Raw genomic sequence first — 23,449 nt, 5'->3', positions numbered from 1 at the left:
GGGTATTGCATGAGTTGTGCTGTCTCCTATTGCTCCTTTACAAGATGTTCTCATGGCAGCATCAGCCAACTCAAAATCAAATCATAGTTACTGTATAACAGACGAATACATCATCATTCTGCTTGGAATTTCATTTCAGTTTTGCAGTCGTGAACATTCCTTTTGTATTGACCAGGGTCCGGAGTCTGGAAACAAACAGGATCAAACAGGATGGTTACCGTGACAACGGGATTTTGAGTTCACTACCCTGACAGCAGGTGAGCTGGTGATGTATGCTGCCCTGACCCGGGTCAGAGTGCATACAGTGGGTGCTGCTGCTAAGAGAGGATGATGGAGTTCAGGAACTTAACAAGAAAAGTCTCTCCCGTTTGCTGCAAAGTAAATATTTGTGGGTTGAGGCTTACGTTAGTTAAATGGTAAAAGTCATATTTGTATGGCTGCGACTTGTAATTTCAAATTCATTAAAATTCTTTGATGCACTAAACAGCCAAAAACCAAAAACTGTCCCCTCTACAACAGATAAAAAACAGAAGTATTCACATTCAAACGGACGGAAAACTCAACTTTTTTAACTCCTGAGTGGTGCCGGTCCCAGATAGCTGCAGTTAATGTTCATATTCATTGGCTTATCAGCAAAATGTTCCCTAAATTCATTAATTATTTGGTCTATGAGATGAAACAAAAGTCCAAAAGTCCAGAATTCTTCACAGAAACGTCAGTAAACCAAAAGAAATCTACACACGAGGAGATTAAAGTGACTTTTTAGAACATTTTAGTTATCAAACAATGTGTTTGAGCGTGTGCAGCTCACCAGCTCATGGATGGAGTGATTTGGCCGACGCCGCCTGGAGGGAGGGAATAATACCCCGAGAGGTCCTGGGACTGGTGCCTGTGAACGCCTGGAGAAAACACAGAGGCACAAACATTTATCACAGTTTTTCATTTGCATAACTTCGCTCTCGATATCACGAGACGATGTCACCTTCATAAATGTGGGAACTGCCTATAACGACCAAACGGCCAGGCCTGGGTTTGATGTGCTATTAGCACCATTAGCTGCCTGGGAACCTGGTATTAAAGGCAGAGGTGCTCCTCACACAGGTCACACACTCCTCACTGTGTGTCTGTGAGAGGACCCCCACTGGGAGCTGGCTGTGGTAAAAGTGCCCACATTGTAAAGACATGCATCCAAACATTCAAAAATGCTTTCCAACAAAAGAAACAGACTGTGGGACTCTCTGCCCTCACACTGTAAACACGCAGCCTCTCTCCGCCTGTCTCTCTCTTTGTGCCCTTCAAAGGAAGTCATTTGTCAACGGGCAGCACCTAGCACTTAGCGTGGCCAGGCTGCTAACCTGTGTTTGCAGCAGAGGAATGCTGCAGATGACTGTAATTTGGCCGTGGCTCCGGGCCTGTCTCAGGACCTCGAGCTGCTATAAATCTGGATGACAGGAATGTGACTGAGTCAGCCGACCTGTCTCACCGCTCCAATCCCTCCGCTCGCTCCACACCCATCTTCCCCTCTTGTCTCCTCCCTCATCTTTTGTCACTAACCTCCACCGTCCAGACTCCTGGTTTCTGCCCTCATTCTCACCCCTCCTTTACCTTTGACCTTCCTTTATTACAGACCCCAGCTCTTGTTGTTCCTCTCTCATCTTCTTCTTCATCCATCCCCGAGCACAAATCCACTGCTTTACCCATGTTACTTTAAACATGTGCGTTGTCCAACACTTTCTCATTAGTGAACCCTATCCTTCATGAGACTTGTGAGAAGTATAAACTTTACCAATCAGAGAGTTTAGTTTAACTTTTATTTCAATTGATAAATACCACCTGGATCATGTTCATCAGACAAAGATAACCAGCTGAAATCTGCAGTGCATAATATGCTAAATATCTCTTCTTTAGCACTGTCAGAGCTCACATGGCCAAAGTTCAGCATGCAGATACAGGTCTTAATCAGAGTAAATTCAATCTATTGGAAAGAAACGGTTTACACTCAGGCTGCGTGGAGACTGACAAGAGCACACGAACACACACACTCACGCAAACAACAGCATAACAAAGGGAGTGTGGATTAGGAGGCTTCGCAGCAAAGTGCACGATCATTTGAGTCAGCAAACACATGGGAAAGAACACTGCGTGCCCAGGGAGAAGCAAAGTCAATAAAACCATTAATTTTTTCCAAATAAACAACACTCAGTGGCTCACAGTGGGAGTTTTTTTGGTTTGACTGGACAAACACTTGAGTCATCAGAGCTACCTGCGCTCTATTGGTAAAAAAAAAGATCTGCATACATAAAGACTGAGACAGTAGCTCACCAGGCAGAGATGCACCCAGCCGGAAACTCAAATGTGGAAAAGAGAGAAACATGTCTGCAGGAGTTAATCAACTGTCGCAGCGAATCTTGTCATCAATTGGAGAAGTTTCGTTCTTTATCGCTCAGCTCTGCCCCTTCAGCTGCATTCCTCTCCATGACTACAGGGTCCGAGGGTCGTAGAACAAATCACTGTGCCAAAAAAAGCAATTTTCCCTTCTCCAGCGTGCAGCAAGTTTAGTTTAGCTAGAGACGAAACAGAGAAAGTAATTATCGCTATGAGAAGTCTGGATGTGGCTTTTGGCAAATATTAATATGAACTTGACATCCTTTTTCGAAATCACGCGTTTTCCCCAAAGTAACTTTCTGGCAAACATCAAAACCGAAATCCTAAAGGCAACTCTATTTCAGCGGTTAACCGGTCACGCTTCTGTGTGATGGAAACATGAAGCTGGTTTCTGTACATCACAGTTCTGCCTCAGCTCCACCACTAGCAGCCCTGTCAACTTTTGGGAAATCTGAAGGGGGAAAATTAGCAACAGTAATGGGGCAGTTTTCTTTGGAATGCCCCTTTTAATGCGGCCGTCGAGCAACAACTACAGCGACTATCTCACGGTCTCCATGTCAGCGTCTCGGGAAACACTTCAAAGGGGAACTATTTGAGTCAAACTGGCTCTGCGTGAGCTCGGTGTCAGAACACGTGCACGTTAAAGTGAGAGTTGAGGAGCTGAAAATAGTATTCCTGCGCTGATAATGCGCCGCGGTGGTTATAACCACTGAGAGTGAAAGCGCTGCATCTTCTGAGCCTTTAAATGAGTTGACAAACAGCCTGTGTGGTGTACATAAAAGCGCCCAAGACCAGAAGAAAGTTTTTAGTGTTTTGTTACAGTAAGGACGGTAATGAGTGCTGACAAATTTCTACTCAACTACAGAAACGGATACTTTTTCAAGGAACAAAGATCGAAAGCTGCAGTAATAATAAAAGTTTGTTTTTGAACAGTGTGGGGCTGCAGATGGATTCGTTTGATTTTGTGATCTTATTCATCGTATTTCATTTCTAATACACAGTTTCACATCTCTCATTTTGTTTATAGGCAGCATGACTCACTCTCTCGCTATCAATTCAAACATGCAAATCAAGGAATCACAAACACAAATAGACAGTCAGGACCCAAATAGAACTTTTTTATGTATTTTTTTGTCGCAGTTTCGTTGCTCGTCGTTACTTTGTATCCATTTTGTGCAATTTGTGACCCTAAAGAGACAAATAAATGGACTAATAAAGAAAAACAGAAAAGCATTAAAAGAGTCTTAACAAGTTTCATCTACCTAAAGAATTATAATGCAAGAACTAAATTTAAAGACCTTTAAAGCTGTCAAGCTCATAAATTAAATGTTAAAAACAGAAACTAACACATATAATTTACTGGCAACAAATCAAACAAGGAATGTTTGTTTGTCTCAGATTGGGTGCTCTCATTTAGTTTCTTATTGTGGACCTAAACATTTAAAAGAAAGGTTTTAAAAGACTGGAAGATCATTCCTAAAACAGGGCACTAAAGGTTTTAGTAAATGTTAAATGTACAAATTTACAGAAGCAATCACAGTACACCGACTCCAAACTGTTAGTTTTTAAACCAGTGACATCAGGCTTTAACTGTGCAGACAACACTTGCTAGAAGGATCGGCTCATTTGATTGTTGGATAAGGTCCCTTCAAGGGCTTTGATAATAAATAACATAACTTAATTAACAATTCAGAAATACCCCAAAAGGCAGCATCATTCAGCACTAAGACACAGAACCGCACTACAAGCACAGGCTTGTTTCACTTCTGCTTTTTCGTGTTGTAATTTATAATCTAATGTCCGGCCAACAGTCATAACTGAAACACAACGCGGTGTGATGGCGCTCAATCAAGTGGGAAGAGTCTCGAGTTTTGAATCACACGCGGTGTTATGGCTGATTGCAGAAATGACTGAAGTGACTGGGCTGACCAGCTGGGTCGCACCGAGTCAAACACGACCCGACGGAGAGGTCACCGCAGCCTCGGATCCCCAATCTGACATCTGTCAATCTACAAGAAAAAAAAAAACTGTTGCTGAGCAGCCTGTGATTTTCCAAATTCAAATCAATCATCTTAAACAAATAATCTCATGTTGAAAGTGAGAAAATTTGAAATGACTAGATCCTCAGTCATCCAGGCCATGGTAAGCACAAGCGCTTGAACAAGGGCAACTGGACTTCTTGGATCCTGAAGACGCCTCACCTCTCATCTGAAAGGCTTCTTCAGTTTCTTCAGGCTTCATCCAGCCAACTATTTCGTAGGTGCTGCCTGACAAACTGACAATTGAATGTGTCTTTAGGGCGGTGGTCCAACTACTATGGCTGCATAAGGACACAAAACCAGGTTTAACAAGCTCTTTGGCAACCTTGGAAACTGTCACAGTAAGTTTAAGTCTTTCGCTGCATCGGAAGGAGGCGACGACGTAAAGCTGGGCTTAGATGTGACATTCTTACTGCCGTGTGCTGAGACTGCACTGCAGCCAATTTTAGACCTGACATCAGGTAGGTCTTTGTGTCACTAAGGTTTCTGCAAATCCTTCATATTTTCATCCGATGCCAGCAAAGCTTAACCCTGATATGTTCTAACGTGTTCAATAAATCGACTGCAACACACTGCAGTGCAGTTGATGCTAAAAACAGACGTGTAGAGCCCTGACAAGAGGCACATGAGGGGAAAATGCAGGGTGGGGGGGCTTGCTCAGTTAAAAGTGACTGAGGGTAAAGTCACATTTTAGGCTGCACTGAAACAGACAGTGGGTGGTGATGGAAATAACACAGGAAGTGAACTGTGAACCAAACGCACAGTACAGGAGGTTAAAGGCAGAAGCGTGTCGACGCAGAGCAGAATTCAAGCACAAATCTGACAGAGATGCCTTCACAGGAACGTTCTGCTGGCTGCCACTTACATGATGTTACAGTATTCAGAGCCGGAGCGATCAACTTCCACACATCTGCTGTGTGGCGACTCAGATAAGACGGGACCAGAGTGCAGGGATGGTTGGAAGATACAAGCATTTTAAACAGATACAAAACAAAAGTGGAAATCACCATTCTGATTTCCTTTTATCTTTTACATTGAAGTCACGTTTGACACAGTGTACTCTGCCCTCGTTTCTTTGTATATCACCAAGAGACTGGGGAAAGGTGCAGCGATTCGCTGAAAAAAAGAAAAAAACCCAACAGAAATACAGTATAAAAGGCAAAAACAGAGCTTGTGTATTCTAATGAGCTTGAAAGTCAGTATCTGGTCTGAGCTCCTTTATTCTCCAACACAGCCTGAACCCTCTGAGACAAGCTTTCTGTCATTTCTTTAAGGAGTCTTCAGGAATAGTTCTCCAGGCTTCTTGAAGGACATCCCAAAGCTCTTCTTTGGATGTCGGCTGCCTTTTGTTCCGTTCTCTGTCAGATGATCCCACACTGCTTCAATAATGTTGAGGTCCGGGCACTGGGGAGGATTCATCCCTCCATAAGACCTGTTGCCACTGATTTTCAGTCCACTTCTTGTGTCATTTGGCATAGCTCAGCCTTTTCTCCCTGTTTCCCTTCCTTAACAATGGCTTCTGGACAGCCACCCTTCCATGGAGACCATTTCTGATGAGGCTTCAGTGAACAGTAGATGGATCAGCTGAAGAGCCAGATGCATCTCTCAGGTCTCTGCTGAACTTTTTCCTCTTTCTTAAGGACATCACTTTCAGATACTGTTCGTCTGCTGTAGATAGTTTTTTATGTGTAGACACAACACTGGTTCATTTCTCGAGTTAGATGCTTTTTTTTTCAATGCTTGAATGATTTGTGGGGAAAAAACTAAACACATTCTTCTAAAACTGTCCAGCAAAAAAACAGGACTGGAAACGAGTGAAAGATCAGCAAATGTCCAAAGACAAAAACACTTTGAAAGACCTTCAGAACTATTGCTCAAGACCACTTTAAAAGATCACAAGAAAGCCTGGCTGCTTGGAGCAAAACACAAGGAAATGACTAAAGACTTTAGCTGTATACCGTATGGGAAGAGCTGGATAGCAAATCCTCTGTAACAACATTCAGCATTCTTAAGGGAACGCCATTTTTTATGTTTGTAATACAGAAACTCCAAATGATGCTGGGATGCTTTAGAAAAGCAAATAGCAGATACAGCATGATAGCAGAAGGCTGCTTTTTGTGTCCACCAGCTATGGGTGAGGAAATGCAGTCATTTCAGAGAGCGAGCCCGGTCAGCCTTCCCTTATATAATATATAACACCATGCTGACATTAAAAGGTCTGATTCACGCTCCTCGTAAAAACAAACAGAGTTATTGGTTAACATAACAGTGTCCACTTGACTAAAGTCTGTTTAATAAGTACTGGATAGAAACTGTGTGCACGGCTTAATGTACATAAACAGTGATCTCACATTGTTTGACTTAAACACCAAAAATATGCACAAAAAGGTCAAACTGTTATCAGACACTGAGCTAGTTCAGTGTTTTTAGGAGGCAGGAAGATATGTGGACCAAATGAAATCCAAAAGTGCTTTTACGGAAACAAACCTGCCGAGACTGGTTGAAGAAAATGGTAAAAAAAAAGCTGATGATTAATTGAATTGTCCAGAAAGGAACTAGATTTTGCTCAAGTCAAGTAAAAGCCATTTTGGCCTCGCCACACAGAAATCAGCAGTCAGCTTTCTAAATGCCACATCTGAACGTTTTTTTTCTCTCTTCTCATACTTTGTCCGTGTGGGACAAGTTACAGCTTGTAAGGACCCAATCAAGGCAGAGGCACACCTCCATGAAGCAAAGCTTGCTTCGACTGGTAATGAATGACAGACGCATGCAGCGAGTGATGAGGACTCATGAGCCCAAAAAGATTAGGAACTGAAGATGCTAAACTCACAAACACCCTGGGAGTATTTCCATAAAATCTAATCAAAAAATCTTTCAATCACGTTTCTGTTTTTGCTCGTCTTTTCAGCTCTCGTACTGCACTCAAGAGTTCGTGTTTAAAGGCATGAAGTGCCTCAGATTGACTCTCCACACTTCAGCCATAATCCTCTGAACTTCTGTCAACAGGTTATAAGAAGATATTAATCCATGAAAATAGAAAGAGGCGGGGAAAAATGACATAATCGATGATGCAACCAACATTTGTGATCAGCTGTCCAATGACAGGCGTGAGGGAGGGTGGTGTGTGTGTGTGCGTGTGTGTGTGTTCCATGATGTTCCTGAGTGGAAACAGACTTCAGGTGAGATGCTCTGAGAGAAGGTCTGTGCTGCAGCCAGGTGTTAGTGATGTGTGCGTGTGAGTTAGAAGCAGGTGGCTCAGTCTGTCATTACAGGCTGAGTCACTGTGCTGGTGTCAGCCGTGGGCACACGCACACACACACACACACACCCAGGGAGTCTAGACAAGACAAGGAGCATGTGTTTGGAAGAAGACGGGGATTTCCAGCCGGAGCAGGCAGGAGATTGCCTGAGGTCTCTGTTTAATAGCTCATCACAACAGCACAATGCATTCATTCTTCTTTTGTCTATTATCTGTCACTCTATTGTCTCGCTCTTAACCTCTTTTCGCCTTTTCTCTCGAATAAACACTTGCTTCGTTGTCATCACCGTCAAAGTATTTCAGTGATCTCATTTAAAAGGTTTTAAACGGAGAAGCTCCGGAGGAAAATCCACGCTGCGTTAAGAGAACCTGTGAATTTCGCTCCGACAGCACAGGATAAATCTACAGCCGACCTCTGCCTGCGCATGTTTTGGTGGCAGCACATTCACTCCAGTGTCTGAAATAAAGTTGTAATAATTTGGACTAAATCGTGCCCATAATCCCTCACGTTACACCACTGAGCACCATTATCATTGTCAATGTGTGTGTTTACTCAGCACCTTTTGATTATTTTTATCCATAAACAAAACTTATCTCTAAAGCTTCACTGTTCTCTAAATGATACTAACAGCCCGCACAAATGATTAAGGGTTCTTACGGCCTTTCACAAACGCATGTTCGGCCCATTCATCTGAGACTCGGGTTGTTGAAACTCCCGTCTGCAGCGCATTTAATGCAGTTTACTTAGAAACCACACAATTACATCAAATAATAACTTTCATTTCTCTGAAAACATACACCCACACTTCAATCACTCAATAACCACCATGTGTGCGCTTCCTTTGCTTCTCCTCCGGTTTGTCTTCCTTTTTTCTGATTCTGTCTCTTTTTAATCGATCTACGTTCACGTCAGTGATGTAACTGAGTTTAATTGTCATGTGTGGTGAGAGCTGCCTGTAGCTCAAATGTGAAAGATGGGGACGTAAAGGGGCCTGTTACCACGAGGGGTTGTTTCCAAAAACCTTCTGACTTCAACAAACCACTCACGACAAACTCATTAAGTCGACAAATTTGCCCACAAGACATTACAGCGTCATAAGCTAAATTAGTAGAATTTCTGAGCAGCCTCACTTGGAACGTACATGAGTCAAGACAAGAAAAAGTTTCCAACAAAGGCTCAAAAGTTGTACAATGACTACGGTTGAAAGATGGCGACATGCCTTCAGAAAGTGTGCAGTGTTTGATGTGAAATTGTCATAATTCATACTTACCACTTTCTAAATAACACAACAACAAAGAAAAAGCATCAAACGTATCAGGGAGGAGATGGTTAATGGCTGGTGGCATCAATCTGTCAGCTGTCATGGTAGAACTGTTGCGCTGTCACTCGCAGTTTGTCGGGTTTATTGATTCAAAATGCAAAGCAAACGTTGCAATACCAAAAATACATACGTAGTGTCTGGCTGACATCACAATGCCAATGTTAATATTTTTTCACGCAGTAGATGGCGACGATTACTAAGTTTGAGCAAAATATTACAAACTAACTTCGAATACCAAGGAGCGACTAATTTAAAGTTAATCCTTAGATTTGCACTCGAAGAAGGGCCATTACAACATTTACAAAAGCAGTTCAAAGTTTCTGGAGTGAGATGGACAGTAGGAGGACTGTGACACAGGCAGGCAGGTCTGCCACCCTTCAGGCTCCGCCTCCAGCAAGGCAGGACTCCTGCAGCGTCTAAATGTCAGGGTGTGTTTGTTTGTGACTTCCAAGCACAGAACAGTGTGTGTTTGTATGCAGTGCTTGCTAAGGAGAACCTTGTGTGAGCTGCTGTGATGGTTTTTGCGATTGTCATCCTAATTGTTTCCATCTTTGTGTGTGTGTGTGTGCGTGTGGTTGGCGGTCCCTTCAGGAGAGAAGGCCACTTCAGAGCCGCTGTGAGACCGCCACAGGCTGACGGAGCCGGTGCCTGCCACTTCACACGCTGTGTGCGTGCCAGTGTGTTAATTCATGTGTGAGGGAGGGGGGGACACATGAATATATTGCATTTGTTATATTACATTCCTTATGTGTGTGTGCGCACATCTGGTAAAGGGACACAACAGTTGGGCGTATGTGTGTGTGATGGATAAGCTGCACAGACAGAATGTGTGTGTCGACGAGAACATCAGCAACAACTCAGCAGCTGTCTGTGTTTGTTTGTGAGTGCCAGAGAAACACTTCTGAAATGTGTCTCAGATCGTGACGCCTGCATGTGTGTGTGTGTGCGTGCTTAAGTGCACGCTGAGTGTGTTCTCACCTGTCTTCTGGCTCATGTCTGTCGGCAGGTGTGGAGGACTCGGGCTGAAGTGATCGTTGCTGTAGGGCAGCAGGGAGGTCAGCGGATGCATCCCGTGCGACTGCTGTACCACCGAGACTTTGTTGGACTGTAGAGACACAAAAGCACCAAAATGTATTTCAGGTAGAATCAGTCAGATTCAGGAAGGCAGCATCGAGTCCCCAGTTGCGGGGCACAGCTTTATTTTTCACCTTTATTTTTCACCCATCTCCATGCTGTAAGTGACACACAGCAGAGTTAAAACTAGGTGTCAGACTTTGTGTCGTAATGATTGTTGTAATCACTAATGAGGCTTTGCAACTACATTTCAACAGCTCCATTGCTGAACGTGATCTTCTTTTCGCTCATTTGCGCTGACGAGATTGTACTTGATCTCAGAAGACACGGACATGAAGAGATTCAGGAAAATCTCAGCTCTGTCTTTGTTTTCTTCTCTTCGCTGAGTCACAGATGGAAAATCCACGAGCAAAAATGTAAATCTAAGAGTCTTAGAATTTGTTCCGAATTTACCTACACATGTGGGAACATTTGCATTTCAACTCTTACACACACACAAAACTAAAGGAGAGGAATAAAGCTGGACATTCTGAACATGTTTTGGAACAAAGCAGATGGGCTGTACTTTTCTCCTATTGGTTTTCAGTGGAGCAGTGAGGAGGAGGAGGAGAAGACGGAGGAGGACCATTTGATCGATAAGCCTTTGATGATCAAGTGAGGCTGCGTGCGAGCTTGTTTGCTTTCATGTTCCTGTTTACAAATGGCTCTCAAAAACTTTGGTGAAATCCAGTTTCTGCTAATGCTCACAGCATGCTGGCTGACATACGATACGTCGCAGTGGTTTGCTAAGTTGGAGGCAGCTAACCAGGCGGCATGGAGAGAGTTTAAGCTTGGCCTCGTGCGTGTGTGTGTGCATGTGTGGACTGGGCACGTCGTTGCTTGTGTGGCATCCTTGTGTGAGAATGTGAATGTGTGTTTGTTAGGGACTGGATTTGTGTGTGAGCGTGTCAGCAAGCTGTGTTTAGTTTCTGCGAGCTAAAAGGCTAAAGGCTGAATTTTCTTCTTTTTCTAAAACTTCTTATTTTGTAAAATGTTATGCTCAAATGGGTGTGTGTGTTTGTGTGTGTGTGTGTGGGGGGGGGGGGTCCATTTCTACTATTGTCTGTGTGTATGATGTGAGTAACATCAGCACAACAGAGTGGCAGACTGGTGCAGCCTGCTGGGCCCCCTGCTGAGTTACAAAGTGAATACCTTATCACTTAAAGGCAGAGCTTCCACACGCCACACTCCACAGTAATGCATTAACATTCACGCACTTTCAACAGCTCTATTCGTATCCATCAGCATCTTAAAGTCTGACCAAACACACAAACGCAGAGGTGTGCGCTACACGACGAGCAGTGGAGCCCAGATCAAACTGCTAAACTTACGTCGAGCCACAGGACAACAAAACGCGCTGTCGAGGAGGGAGGAGGTGATGTGCAGGAGAAGGGCGGAGGAGGTGGCGAGGATTCGAGAAGCTGGTCTGCTCATAACAATCTGAAGAAGTGCTCACAGATGAAACAAGAGTCTCACAGTTCAAAGACGATAGAGAGATTCTGAGGGAATGTCCGGCTCGTCATCTTCCAGGGTGAAAACAAACGGTGCAAAATCACGGTGTCGGCCCATGCATGTTGTCATGGTAACACTTTACTGTACATTAAGTAGGGTTAAAGGTGATTCCCTGCGAGGCACATCATTACTTTAGTCATTAAAACAGATACGGCTCTGTTCATCTGTCGGGGTGTTACATCAACAAACTGATGTCACGAGGTTAATGACAGGCAACCCGAGAGCCATCGCCTCACAAAACTCAAATAAGTAAGAAATAAGGATATGTGGTCTTTGGATATTTGAACAAAAAATACCCGTTCATACATCCAATAAAATGGACTTTAATTTGCCTTCAGATCTGCTAGGAAAATAACTCAAGGTTTTTATGTTTGTGTGCTCTCACAGGAGCCAAGAAGCTGGATTTCATGAGAATAAGGGACGGGATTTGGTGTGATTAGGCTGCACAGACGTGACACGGAAAGGATTACAATGATGCTGAACTCTGACGTTTTAGAGGCCAGTCTGTCCCTTTTCAATTTGCCCTCCTTGAATGCACAAGTGGGTGCTCAGAAAACAATATTCACCTGAAAAAAACTACACAAAACACACAAAATGGCTTCAAACAAGAAATGTTTTCCCTGTTGTTTCAGGATGAATTTTTTTCTTCTATTCTATAGTAATTAAATACGTTTTCTAAAGTAGTTGTTTTGCTTTGTGTTGATTTCCTCACTGGGGTCCCACTCTATCAAGTCTTTGTGACTGTGACACTGAAATGGCACTTTTCCTCCTGTCAGGTTCACCATGACCTGACACAGATAGCGCCGATATTTGCAAAGGTTTCCCAATCACTCGTGTAACAATCACACAGCGCTATCCAGGGAGAAGGATTTGCTGTTTTATATTTTCAGCAGAGGCTTTGACATTTTGCAGGGAAAATCCCAAAACTGCAGTGAACAGCAGCAGAATGATCCTGTGTAAAGGTTACGCGACATTAAACACAATCAGAGCAGTCGACAAATATTCAAATGAACGTTCTCATTACGACGGCCTGCATGCTGACTGGGAAAGAGATGCTGCGAAAACATCAGCATTCAGAGACACACAGGACAGAAACGAGTGTGAGCGATTTTCACACAAATCACACGCAGTACATGCACAGACGTGCGCACGCACACATGCAAATGTGAGCACACATCTGAGCGGGACTGCTCGCTGCCCTCAGAAGTAGCTGTGGCTCCGTTTCACGTGCTGAGGTTGATGTAGCCGTTTTGCTGTAACATTATAGCCGCAAAATCGTCCATTTATGTTTCCTCTCTTCCTCGGGGTAATTAGTCGGCCTTGAAGTGGCTTTCGCTGTGCCTTCCTTTTTTTACACACACTCAGGGAGGCTGACTGAGAGCACTCATTTAACCCATAATTATCAACCCCTCTGTGTTTAAGAAGAAGGAGAAGAAGAAGAAGAAAATCCCCCTCCTTCAACCCCTCCACCACACATATACACACATAACTTACACATAATTACCTTTGTTGAAACGGACAAGTGCATGCATGCACATGTGGGACACACACGCAAAACACTTACACCATCTAAGAATCCTGAACCTGAAGTTTTAAGTATTAAAAAAGAAATAGAATGTTTACACATATGTTCAGGTACAGGCACACACACGCACAGCCAAACACACACACACACACACACAGATGAGGGAATCACTCACTCACCCTTTAATTTTCAGCAGATGAATTACCCTCCCTTGCAGGCTGGCGTAAATCACCAGGGTATAAAGTCATGGTACAAATCAATAGAAAATACAGGGTTTTTGTAACAGTGGGCAACTGAAACTTGACTTCTTTCTTTAACAGGCAAATAACATGCATGGGGGCCCATGCGCTTGTGGGACATACTGCTTATGACTCAAGCCAATAAGTGATCTGTCAGTAGGCTGTTTGGACAGGACAGAAATGTTTCTTCAGATGCTCAGACGGAGGATCCTTCCCTGAAAAGTCAATTTCGTCCTCTCTGGCCAGGTGCCTGCAGCTGGAGCTTTCCACACTAAATGACCGATTTCTGCGTTGTCTGTTCTCACTATCGGTGCAGTTTACAGTGTATTACAGTGTGATAATCAGCAGAAAAGATGCTCCAAGGGCTGTCAATCTGGTTCCAAATATCTACATTCACTGTGTGCCGTCGTTTATGTCTTCATTGCCACTCAGGAGTAAGTTGGGGACATTTCTTGAAACGCTCTCAGTGACGGCCGGGATGCTTTGGTTGAGCTGGTGGGGCCTTCAGGACGATGTCACCGGATTTCAATCAACATCAAGCAGCCACGCACAAAAAGAATATTGGTGTCGGACGCTGAATAATAAGCCTCCTATTTGTTGATTACATCAAAGATGTAATTACTTCAAAGAGGCGATTACTTTAAAAATTACAATTAGAGATCAACACCTTTTAAAGTGCGTCAGGAAATCGGAACTGTGGCCCTCTCTGTAGTCTCATTTCACTTGAAAGGCCTTTGATTTCTCAGCATATTGTTGCTGCCTTTTATCTCCACTCTATTTGAACAGAAATCTGCTGCTGAATACAAGAGTTAATGGGATTTCAGACATCACTTGTTTGTAATGACAGCCCTCCACCTTGACCCTGGCACACATGTGCGCAAAGAAACCGCGCGCGTGGCTACGAGCACACACACACACACACACACACGCCCCCACACATTCACCTTCGCTCAGAAGACCTTACGCCGATAAAACACTGTAATGTATTCTTTAGTTTTCAGGTGACGCTCTCAGTGCATCCGTCTCTTTTTATATTTGAAGAGGAAATTAAAGCGCCCTCTCTCTGCCTCAGAGTGCTTTTGAGTCTAACATCTTTAATCTCGCATTTCACGGAGATGGCACATTAAAAACACTCATTCCCCCGTTTCTTTTTGCAATCATCCTCACCCCGGCATAGCGGAGATAAAGGACAAATAAAAAAACTGAACACTCATTAGTGGTCAATTCACCCTGGCTGTCAGTGGCAGCGATAAAGCAAGAAACTTGTCTCCCAAACACATCTCGTGGCATGTTTTCTCATCAAATGAATTGAGCCTGCACTAAATAAGGCTTAAGTCAAAGACAGAACAAAACAATCATTCAAATATCGAGTCCAAGTCGATGAATCAAGCCAGATGTGTGAATCAAGCAATCATGTCGTCAGTCTTCACATCTAAGCTACTGGTGTCATTTCTGCTTCCCAGACCACCCACAAAGTTTTAACTGCCGAGACGTATCTCTGTGTTTCTGATGATAACATGTTATTATAATATGACATTCACCATCTGGATGACAAAGCCAGTTGTGCTGATGCATGATGCCATCGTTACAGAGCATCTTGAAAAGGAGGTAAGGATTTTAGAATAAGCAAGGAGCCGTGGAGACTGTTTTAAGTAGACAGAAAACCTGCTTTATCTTTGATTTTTCCTTGTTTGCTTGTGTCCTCTGAGAGGTCAGGGTCAGATTTGTGTGCGTTCAAACACACAGAGAATGTAGAGATGGTTTTGTGTTTTAAGGATGAAGACGAGTGGAAAACAAACCAAGAAAAAAAAAGAAAAAAATCAACCCCCGAGTCTAACGTGCGGTAAAATTCCCCACACCTGCGTGCTGAGAGAAAGTGCAAAAGAAAGAACCAGAGATAAGAAGAGGATAAAGAAAGGGAAAAAATCAACAGCCGAGCAGGAGGAGAATGTGAGGTGACAACTGCTCATTAGAGGTCTGACGGTTTGTGTTCATTTGATCCATGGAAAGTCCTGTCCTAGATCACGCTGATTCGACACGAACCGACAGGAACGTAAAGTGAAAACACACAGCTGTATGAAATACTGGAACTGCTGCACATTGAGGGGAATCATTCTGAAAGTGCCCTGTATGACTAAGAAAATGTTATGAATGATTGATTTTGTCAAGAAAAAGTTTCTATCTTTGCTGAGGAGAAATGGTATTATTTTATGGAAATGTACATACAAAATGTATCATTTTAACTTTTGATTTAATGGAGTTCCATCTTCACACATGGAATGTTGTTTCAGTCAAATCTTTGCATGATTTTTCTACTCCTTCCATCTAATACACAGACTCCCAAGACTTAAAGTTTGGTATTCAACTGATTCGCATTAGTCAATAAGTCTTGTAAGAAATGCAACTGAACACACTCATAAGGTGTTTCATTACATCCAGAACTGGTGACACTGAGTGCCATCGGGGTGACCTCCCCTGCCTATCGTGACCCCCCACAGCCCGTCCCACCCCACCAGTCTGTCTTGAGTGGTGAGTCGGTCCCCCAATCTGGAAGTCATTGCCTTCTCCAGAGTTAGGAGCCGAAAATGAGAGCCTCTTAGTTGGAGGTTTGGGCAACATGAAAGCCCAGGCAACCATAACAACGCAGCTATGTTTAAAAAAAGGCCCAAACACACCCCCAACAAGCCTGCCCACTGCCCCAATTGCACACACACACACTCACACACACACTGCTCATATACATGCATGAATGCATGTGTGCGAGGACACGCCCAGTACACACACCAGTGCACCGTCGTCCACTGCTGCCACACACCACTGGAACATCTGGGCCACGGCCATGATGAATCAGTGACCACGACTTGTAACCAGCAGAAATGAAATGCTTTGTGTGTGTCTGCACATTACTATGCATACCACACTGAAACGTTCACAGAGTGATGAGTCCAGCTTTCCCTCCTGCCAGCTCGGAGGCTTCATCCCAGATTTGGAGCGTTAAGAAGCATCTGAGCGGTGGAACTATTTGTCATTTCTTTACTGCTTTTTTTTGTGTTGAAATAAAATTTCACATTGATAGGGAAGTGTTTTTCTTCTTCTTCTGATGAAATCACAACTCCTTCATTTATTGTTGCACAGGCTGAAACTGCTAACGTTGTCAGTTTTTCCAGAAATCTACTTCAAGCCGATTCTGGCTTCCAGGGAAATAATGTTGACAACAAATATTGGATCAAGTGCAGTTTTTATCTCTTTTGTTTTCATTTAGTCACATTCTTACTAGTCCACATGAATGCCAGTGAAGCGTGTGTTCTGATAACGGTGACGACATCTCTACAAGCCTCTGCTGGGGACCTGGAGAAGTGGACTGTGCAGAATAATCAAGATAATCGTGGAGAATGTGGACCTGAGCAGCAAATCAAGCAAACGTGTGAAGTTTTATTTGTGTGATTGTTTAATTAAAGCAAATGGCTGTAAACTTCTGTCCAATAATAAGCAAAGAGCACATTAACCACGTTCCACCTCCGAGAACAACATAAATGTCACTGCTAACAAGCAAAACAAGCTTTGTTATCTCAGGTTAATAATCTTGGCTTTTGTAGTTGGAACTTCTTCCTAAAAGACCCTGAAACTACAGAACTTCCACCACTGATAGTAACAATTTTCAAAAAGCGCCTGAGTTATATGTAGGATGGTAGCATAAAACGTATTGTTGTTAGTAGCAGTAGCAGGAATAGTCTGTATTTGTTTCCTCTGCAAACCAAGTGTACCGATGCTGACCTGCGCTTTTCCATCCTCTGACTGAACATTCAGGATTTTCTCTCCTGCAAAGTACCACGTTTTCATGGGGCAGTACCACCTGAACTTGCTCCTAAATCCACTGCAGCGAGTGCGGCTGCAGCAGAAGCAACAGAAGCTGGAGATTTGACCAGAACTCAGGGAGTATTCAGTTAATCTGACATGGCAGCTCAGGCCCGATGCAGTGAGGAGAGCTCAGAGCTGCAGCCGGCTCCTGGCTCGTGGATACGACAGCGTGCAAAATGAGATCCAGCCATTGCGATGGCATTTACAGATGAGTTATCACTTTCTTAATGAGTGGACGGAGACAGACTCGCAGGCAACTTTCTTTCCTAGACTGCGGTGACAGCGTCACTCTGCAGAAATGACCTCTAATGATTGGTCCTAAAGAGAGCTAATTAATGGTGTACTTGTTTATTTCCACCAGAGCGTTCCGCAATAAACAACTTGTTTGTGACATTTGGGCGATCGTTTGCAACAAAAATATTGACACACGGAGACAGCAGGAAACGAGGCGACCGCACAGGACATAAATCCTCTTTGAGGCGCACTTCCTCCAGGGTTTGGTGCATTCAAACAATGGATAGTGCAGCTACTTGAGGCCACAGCCATATTTGTCTGTCTTGTGGGAGCCTGTTAGCAGAAGCAACAACAACAACAAAAAAAATGTGGTGGTTTGATAACAGCATTGTCAAAGACACAAAGGGCTCGCCGTGGAGGGAAAGGCGTCAGTGTTTGCATTTATTCTCAGACGAGCCGGCTGGGATTGTTTCCAGTGCTAAATGTCAACCTTCAATGACTGTGTTTATCCAACCTGATTTATCTGGAGGCTGTGGTCAGGGATGACGATTTTATCCAATCATCAAGACCTTTGAAAAAAAATAATAATAAAGTGACCTTTTGGTGAATTTCCTACCTACTGTACTGTTTGAGGGAAGGAAACAACACACTGATGAGCTTTGGTTTCTCTTCTCAAAGATCCCCAGTGTGACTGCAATCCTGTTCGCATGTTATGTGCTCCCATCCCCTGCCGAGCTGACTGAGCTAATGTCTATCACTCACTCATTATGAAACCTTTCCTCTATGGCTGCTGAGCACTGCTTTCACTAACTAGCTGTGCCTAAATACCAGACCATGTGCCCAAATGGGAAATGCCGCCACACATTAAAAAACCCCTCTGGTGACGCGCTTCCTGTGTGCCAGTATGTGTTAATTGCACAAATATCACCACAGAATACCACAACAAAAGCTTTGCAGTGGTCATAGTGAAAGTACTTTTTTTTGTCATTTCTTTTTAGATGAATGCATAAGTTCAGAGGACCTGCAAAAAAAACAAAAAAAAACACAGTTTGATTTTTCCCCTTTTTAAAAATAAATAAATAAATACATTTTTTTGTTGCTGTCAAGAAAAAGAACGCTACTCCATCCATCTGAGGGGAAAACTTACCCTCATGTTTATTTGAGGACACAAGGTCAAAAGCGCTGAAATGAAAATCAAAAAGTTTAAAGTTTAAAGTTTAAACCGGGGCTTACACTGAAGAAGTGGAATTCCAGATAACGTTGGGTCCAGAAATATCCAGACACTTTTGATCTATCTAAACATATTCAAATGACACGAGTGAAAATGGTCTTAAAGCGCAGAATCTAGGCTTTAATTAAAGGGGTATTCAGATTTACAACCTTCTTATTCAAGGCCTCAAATGTAATTGGGCAGATCAACAAACCCAGACTAATACAATAATAAAATACCATCAGTAATCTTTTGTGGGAAACAATCGCTTAAAAACTGGAACGTCACCAAACAATGTTTTCCTTCTTTTGTGTCTTTTTGCTTTTAGTTTTGTCTAAAAGTTATTTGTATATACAAAGTTGTATATACAAAGTTTATTTGTATAGCACAATTCAGTGATTCAAAGTGCTTTACAGAGACATTAAAACAGAAGAAATAAAAAGCATGAATAAATCATAGCAAGCAAAAGAAAAGCAGTTTGACTGGGTTCAGATCAGGTGATCAACTCAAACCATTACAGACTAGAATAGAAAAATACTTTATTTAATTAGACTAATGACTTTCTTTCTTCTTATCATCCTTATTGGTATGATTCTGACCGGAGTTTTTCTTCTCCCTGTGATTCTTACAGAATAATGAGCTCATCTCTGAATTCCACACATTAAAAAGCTCTAGTTCCAAGTTTGGATCTGAATTCATTCCAATTAAACCGGAGGGTCTGCTCTCCTCGCCGATATCCATTACCAAACTGTCCAGATATTCACAGATTTTCAAAAAATCTAAGCCTTTGGGCTCACCAAACCGTGTTAAACATAGTTTAGTGGACTTTTCAAAAAGAGCAACAACTGATTTGTAAATCTGAAAAACAGAGAAAGATATTTACAGCTGGTTACGAACTTCCTTGTTTTACTTCCAACTTGAGCGCAGCGCCGACTCGCCACTACGGCCTCACGCCTGCTGGCAGCCACACAAAAACAGTTCAAAGAAAGTAGAAGGAAACTTTGATAACCGCGTCGGCTGATGGGAGCGTTTCTATGATTTATTTTTAACAGCCCATCTGATTAAAACTCACTTTACCATGTAAAGGCAAGGAAATGTTTTTCCACCACTCATGAGCTGCGTGTGTTTCCGTGGTGATGGGCGTTGACGAGGTGGTCGTACATGGCTGACTCTACATGTAGACCAACAAGTTTTTGGGGAAGCAGACAACTCAATCAGCTCGCATGCTTTCTGCCCCGTGGGTCAGCCGTTGACTTGATGAGCACCGTGCTTTCTGTCTGATCTGCTGCTTTGATGTTTTGTATCAAAATAATCTCATCCCAGGGCGTTTGTGTTAGGGAAGTGTTGAAGGCCATGGAAAAGAAGTGACTGGCGGGCAGAGTGCGCTGAATGGCCTTAAGACCCCCAAACAGAAATATTCTCTGTAGATTCTTTCATTTGTATGCACACATATGCCGTATGGTGCTTGAATAGATATGAAAGGATATGCGCTTTCAGATAAGTTTGATGGGTTTTTTTAATGCACAAATTCAATTTGTGCAATTTCCATCACTCTTCTGAAGAAAATGAAACATTAAATGAAAAACGTATATGTGGGCCACTATGTATCTACATTTCCAAGCTCTTTCCAAGGATACTTTGAAGCTGTTGTTGTCTGCACTTTCTTCTGCATCTGAATCTTTGTTGAGAAACTATGAGAAGTACCCTGTCCAGTCTGAAGTCAGCTCTTACACCCAGGGAGGCTGCTTTTATTGGCTGCAGCATTATTTGACTGCAAGGACGTTCGTTCTTTATCCAGCTTCATTTGTGTCAGTGACATGGCAAAGAAGCGCTTCTCAGATGTGATGCAGAGCTTCATCCGTCTGTAAAACTGACGAATAGGCAGCTTTTACATCACGCCTTCATTCAGACACAAAACAGAAGTGGTGTGACGTGACCCCAAGACACACAATGCTGGGGAAGCGGCGCCAGCCCTGAACTGTACCTTAAAACAATGTGAACGGTAGAGTTAGAAAATAACTCAGACCCTGTTCGCTCGTTAGAAACAAGGAAATTAAGACTACCACGGCTGCAAAGATTGAACATTTTAACATGGAGTTCCATGGGGGTTGACATCCTGATCAACCGCACTTTTATTGGCGATGCACCAACTGAAATTTCCTCGTCTGATCTGCCAATTCTGATTCCGAGCGATTTCAAATGTCTTTTTAAGAATTACAATACAGTCCTTGTTGTTCTGCTAACATGACTACCGTACTTCTTCTCCAAAACTGCACCAAACTACAAGTTCTTTTCCAAGGGCTCCAATTTCCCGACCAGAGGCTTTTCTTCAAAAAAATATACCCAATAAATCCACTTTTAGGCATCTGTTTACAGATCCTTAAACTTTTTCCTCTCATTTCAAATACAAAACACAAGTGTCTGTAGCGTCCATGTGTGAGTGGTGCCTTTACAGACTGGTAAAAAAAATCGGATTCTTCAGAGCTTTGAGCCAGGTGCATTTACTAATCAAATCAGGAAAAAAGACTGTGGTGGTCAGATCAATGGTCAGAGCCGATCCAAGAGAAAAGTGGCCGTTTCCGATAATTGCCCATATGTCGGCGACCCGAAAACAGCCTTTTGAATGATGACTTCAACAATAAATCCATCTAAACACTTGCTGATAAATTAAAACAAAAAGCTTCATCTTCAGGCACATTCATACTGTGATAGCAGAGCTCTGTTTGCACATGTTCTTACTGCCTTGCTGAAACTACTCAGTACCGTGAGTTGGTTTCACTTTGAGAATCTGTAGTTTTTCTGCGAATAAAGCCCATTTGAATTTCAATAGACCAGAGGATGGGATCACTAGTAGGAGAAAGAAGGAGGAGAAGAATGACTGAGCTGGTCTGTGGGTCATCTAATGACTGTAAGGAGTTATGTGACAGAAAGGTGCTGAATAATTTTCTAAGTTTCCTTTCTAGACTGAGGAACAAAAGAGAGACAAGAAGAAGAAATGGATAGAGTGATAGATGAGTCCAGAGGGAGGGTTGGATATCGCTCTGTCTCTCCTGCTCTCCTTTCATGTTGTAATTTATTCTGTCTGATTAATTCCTTTAACCCCAGCGGCTGCAGGGATTCCTCTGGATGTGCAGCGAGCTCCACCTCCCCGCTCCCTCTTTCTACTGTACCTCTGTGCCCCTCTCAGGCCCACCTGCTGGGCCGGTCCCCTCTACACACAGCAGCGAGGAAAGAGAGGAGGCATGCCGTAACCACGGCAACCGTAACACTGCTTCCACTGCGGGCAGCAAAAAGTCCCGGCATTTAATCTCTAGATCTGCTGCTCCCCGTCTTCGGTATGTACAGACAGAAACAACAAGAAAAAAACACATGGATGGAGGTCCATTCACCAGAGAGACAATAAAAACAATTACTTTCCACTTTTAACCCTTTAAAATGAATCAGTTTACCAGTCGAGAAAAAGCCTGCGCACATTGAGGCGTATTTTCAGCCTTGCATTCAAATGTGCGACCAGAGGACCGGGGCTGTGAGTCAGTGGGCCTCTGTGGAGTCGTGGCTTGAAAGGAATAAAAAAACTGAACGTCAAAGCGAACAGTTCTCTGTTGGATTTCAAAAACTCTACCCAGGAGTTGCATCCAAACACCTGGAAAAACAGCTCTGGTTTTCCTCTCGACTCTCGCTTATCGTTCTAAGTTGTTGTTACCACAAGTGGTTTGGCTGGGTCTCAGGGGGATACGCTGCTTTCTCTGTGATGGATAACTGTAACACAGCTGCATCAGCGTCCTTAAGTTCAGTCACAAGAGGCTGGAAATAAATAAATAAATCCATCAATATCCTCTTTTTTAAAAAAATTCAAAGTATAGTCTTACATATTCAGTTTATATTCTTCAGGTTGTTCTTTCAGGGACTAAACAGCTTTTATTTAAGAGCAGGAGAATGTCTTGTTCTTTTTCAGTTAAAGGGTACAGTTTCATCTGCTGATAATACGTCTTTCGTCATTGTGTTTTCCATCAAAACAAAGCAGAAATGCCACAAACATAATTGTAATCTCTCAGTCCAGTGCTGGAAAGCTCTCTGTGTACCGAGTCCAAGCCATGATGATAAAACATACTTTTCTCTCTCTCTGTGAGAGATGCACTTCATGTGTTTGGCAAACATTCCTCGCTGTAGTTTGACTGGCTTGAATTATAGATGGGAGACGCAAGTCACCCGCTGCTTGTTTGTTTGTTCAAGACTCTGAGTAAGCAGAGGGAACGCTAAAGGAACAAGAGGGAGAGATGAGAGTGCAGAGGGACGCGGAGTGGAGGATGAATAAGAATGGAGGGGATAAAAGGCGAAAGAAAGAAGCAGGGCGACTGCATGGGAGACAAGAGGAAGAAAAGGCAGAAACGACGGAGAAGAAACTGAATCCATGACAGCATGCTGAGCACTGTCGACGCTGAGCTCCAGTCCTGCAGAGGCCTTCTGTAAACTGTGGAAACATGGGGACATGGAACAGATCAATTCCACTCACTGTGACTAGTTAAGTGTCTTTAACTCTCAAATGATGTATCGTTACAGATAAAAACATCATTGTCCACATTCTAACCAAGATGGGCGCCGAGTTTTGTGAGCTCCCGCATCTTAAGTAGCTTTTTAGGGCTTATGGCTCGCTCAAAGTTGTCACTAACGCTTTAAAAATACTCTTGAATCTTCAGACATGCTCAAAACAGTCAGCATGTCTTCAGAGCAGGTGGCAGGCATTCTGAAAATG

The 23,449-nt window shown here is 43.1% G+C and overlaps 2 protein-coding genes across 10 annotated transcripts in view; one reads left to right on the top strand and one right to left on the bottom strand.

Moving 5' to 3' along the window:
* cdkn2aipnl (CDKN2A interacting protein N-terminal like) overlaps positions 1–23,449 on the top strand; it is a 519,432-nt gene that overhangs the window by 52,198 nt on the left and 443,785 nt on the right. The window lies entirely within an intron of this gene.
* The window catches only part of tcf7 (transcription factor 7), a 61,147-nt gene that overhangs the window by 14,935 nt on the left and 22,763 nt on the right, over positions 1–23,449 (bottom strand). For all 9 annotated transcript variants that reach the window (XM_072375202.1, XM_072375204.1, XM_072375206.1 and 6 more), the window contains exons 4-5: positions 9,984–10,110; positions 812–899 (exon numbers count right to left, since the gene is read on the bottom strand). In XM_072375202.1, coding sequence (XP_072231303.1) covers positions 812–899; positions 9,984–10,110 — 215 coding nt within the window. The remainder of the gene's footprint in view (positions 1–811; positions 900–9,983; positions 10,111–23,449) is intronic.

Source organism: Leuresthes tenuis, unplaced genomic scaffold (assembly GCF_036924035.1).
Source record: "Leuresthes tenuis unplaced genomic scaffold, fLeuTen1.0.hap1 SCAF_21, whole genome shotgun sequence".
In the NCBI taxonomy this organism is placed as follows: domain Eukaryota; kingdom Metazoa; phylum Chordata; class Actinopteri; order Atheriniformes; family Atherinopsidae; genus Leuresthes; species Leuresthes tenuis.
This window is presented reverse-complemented; position numbering and strand designations above follow the sequence as displayed.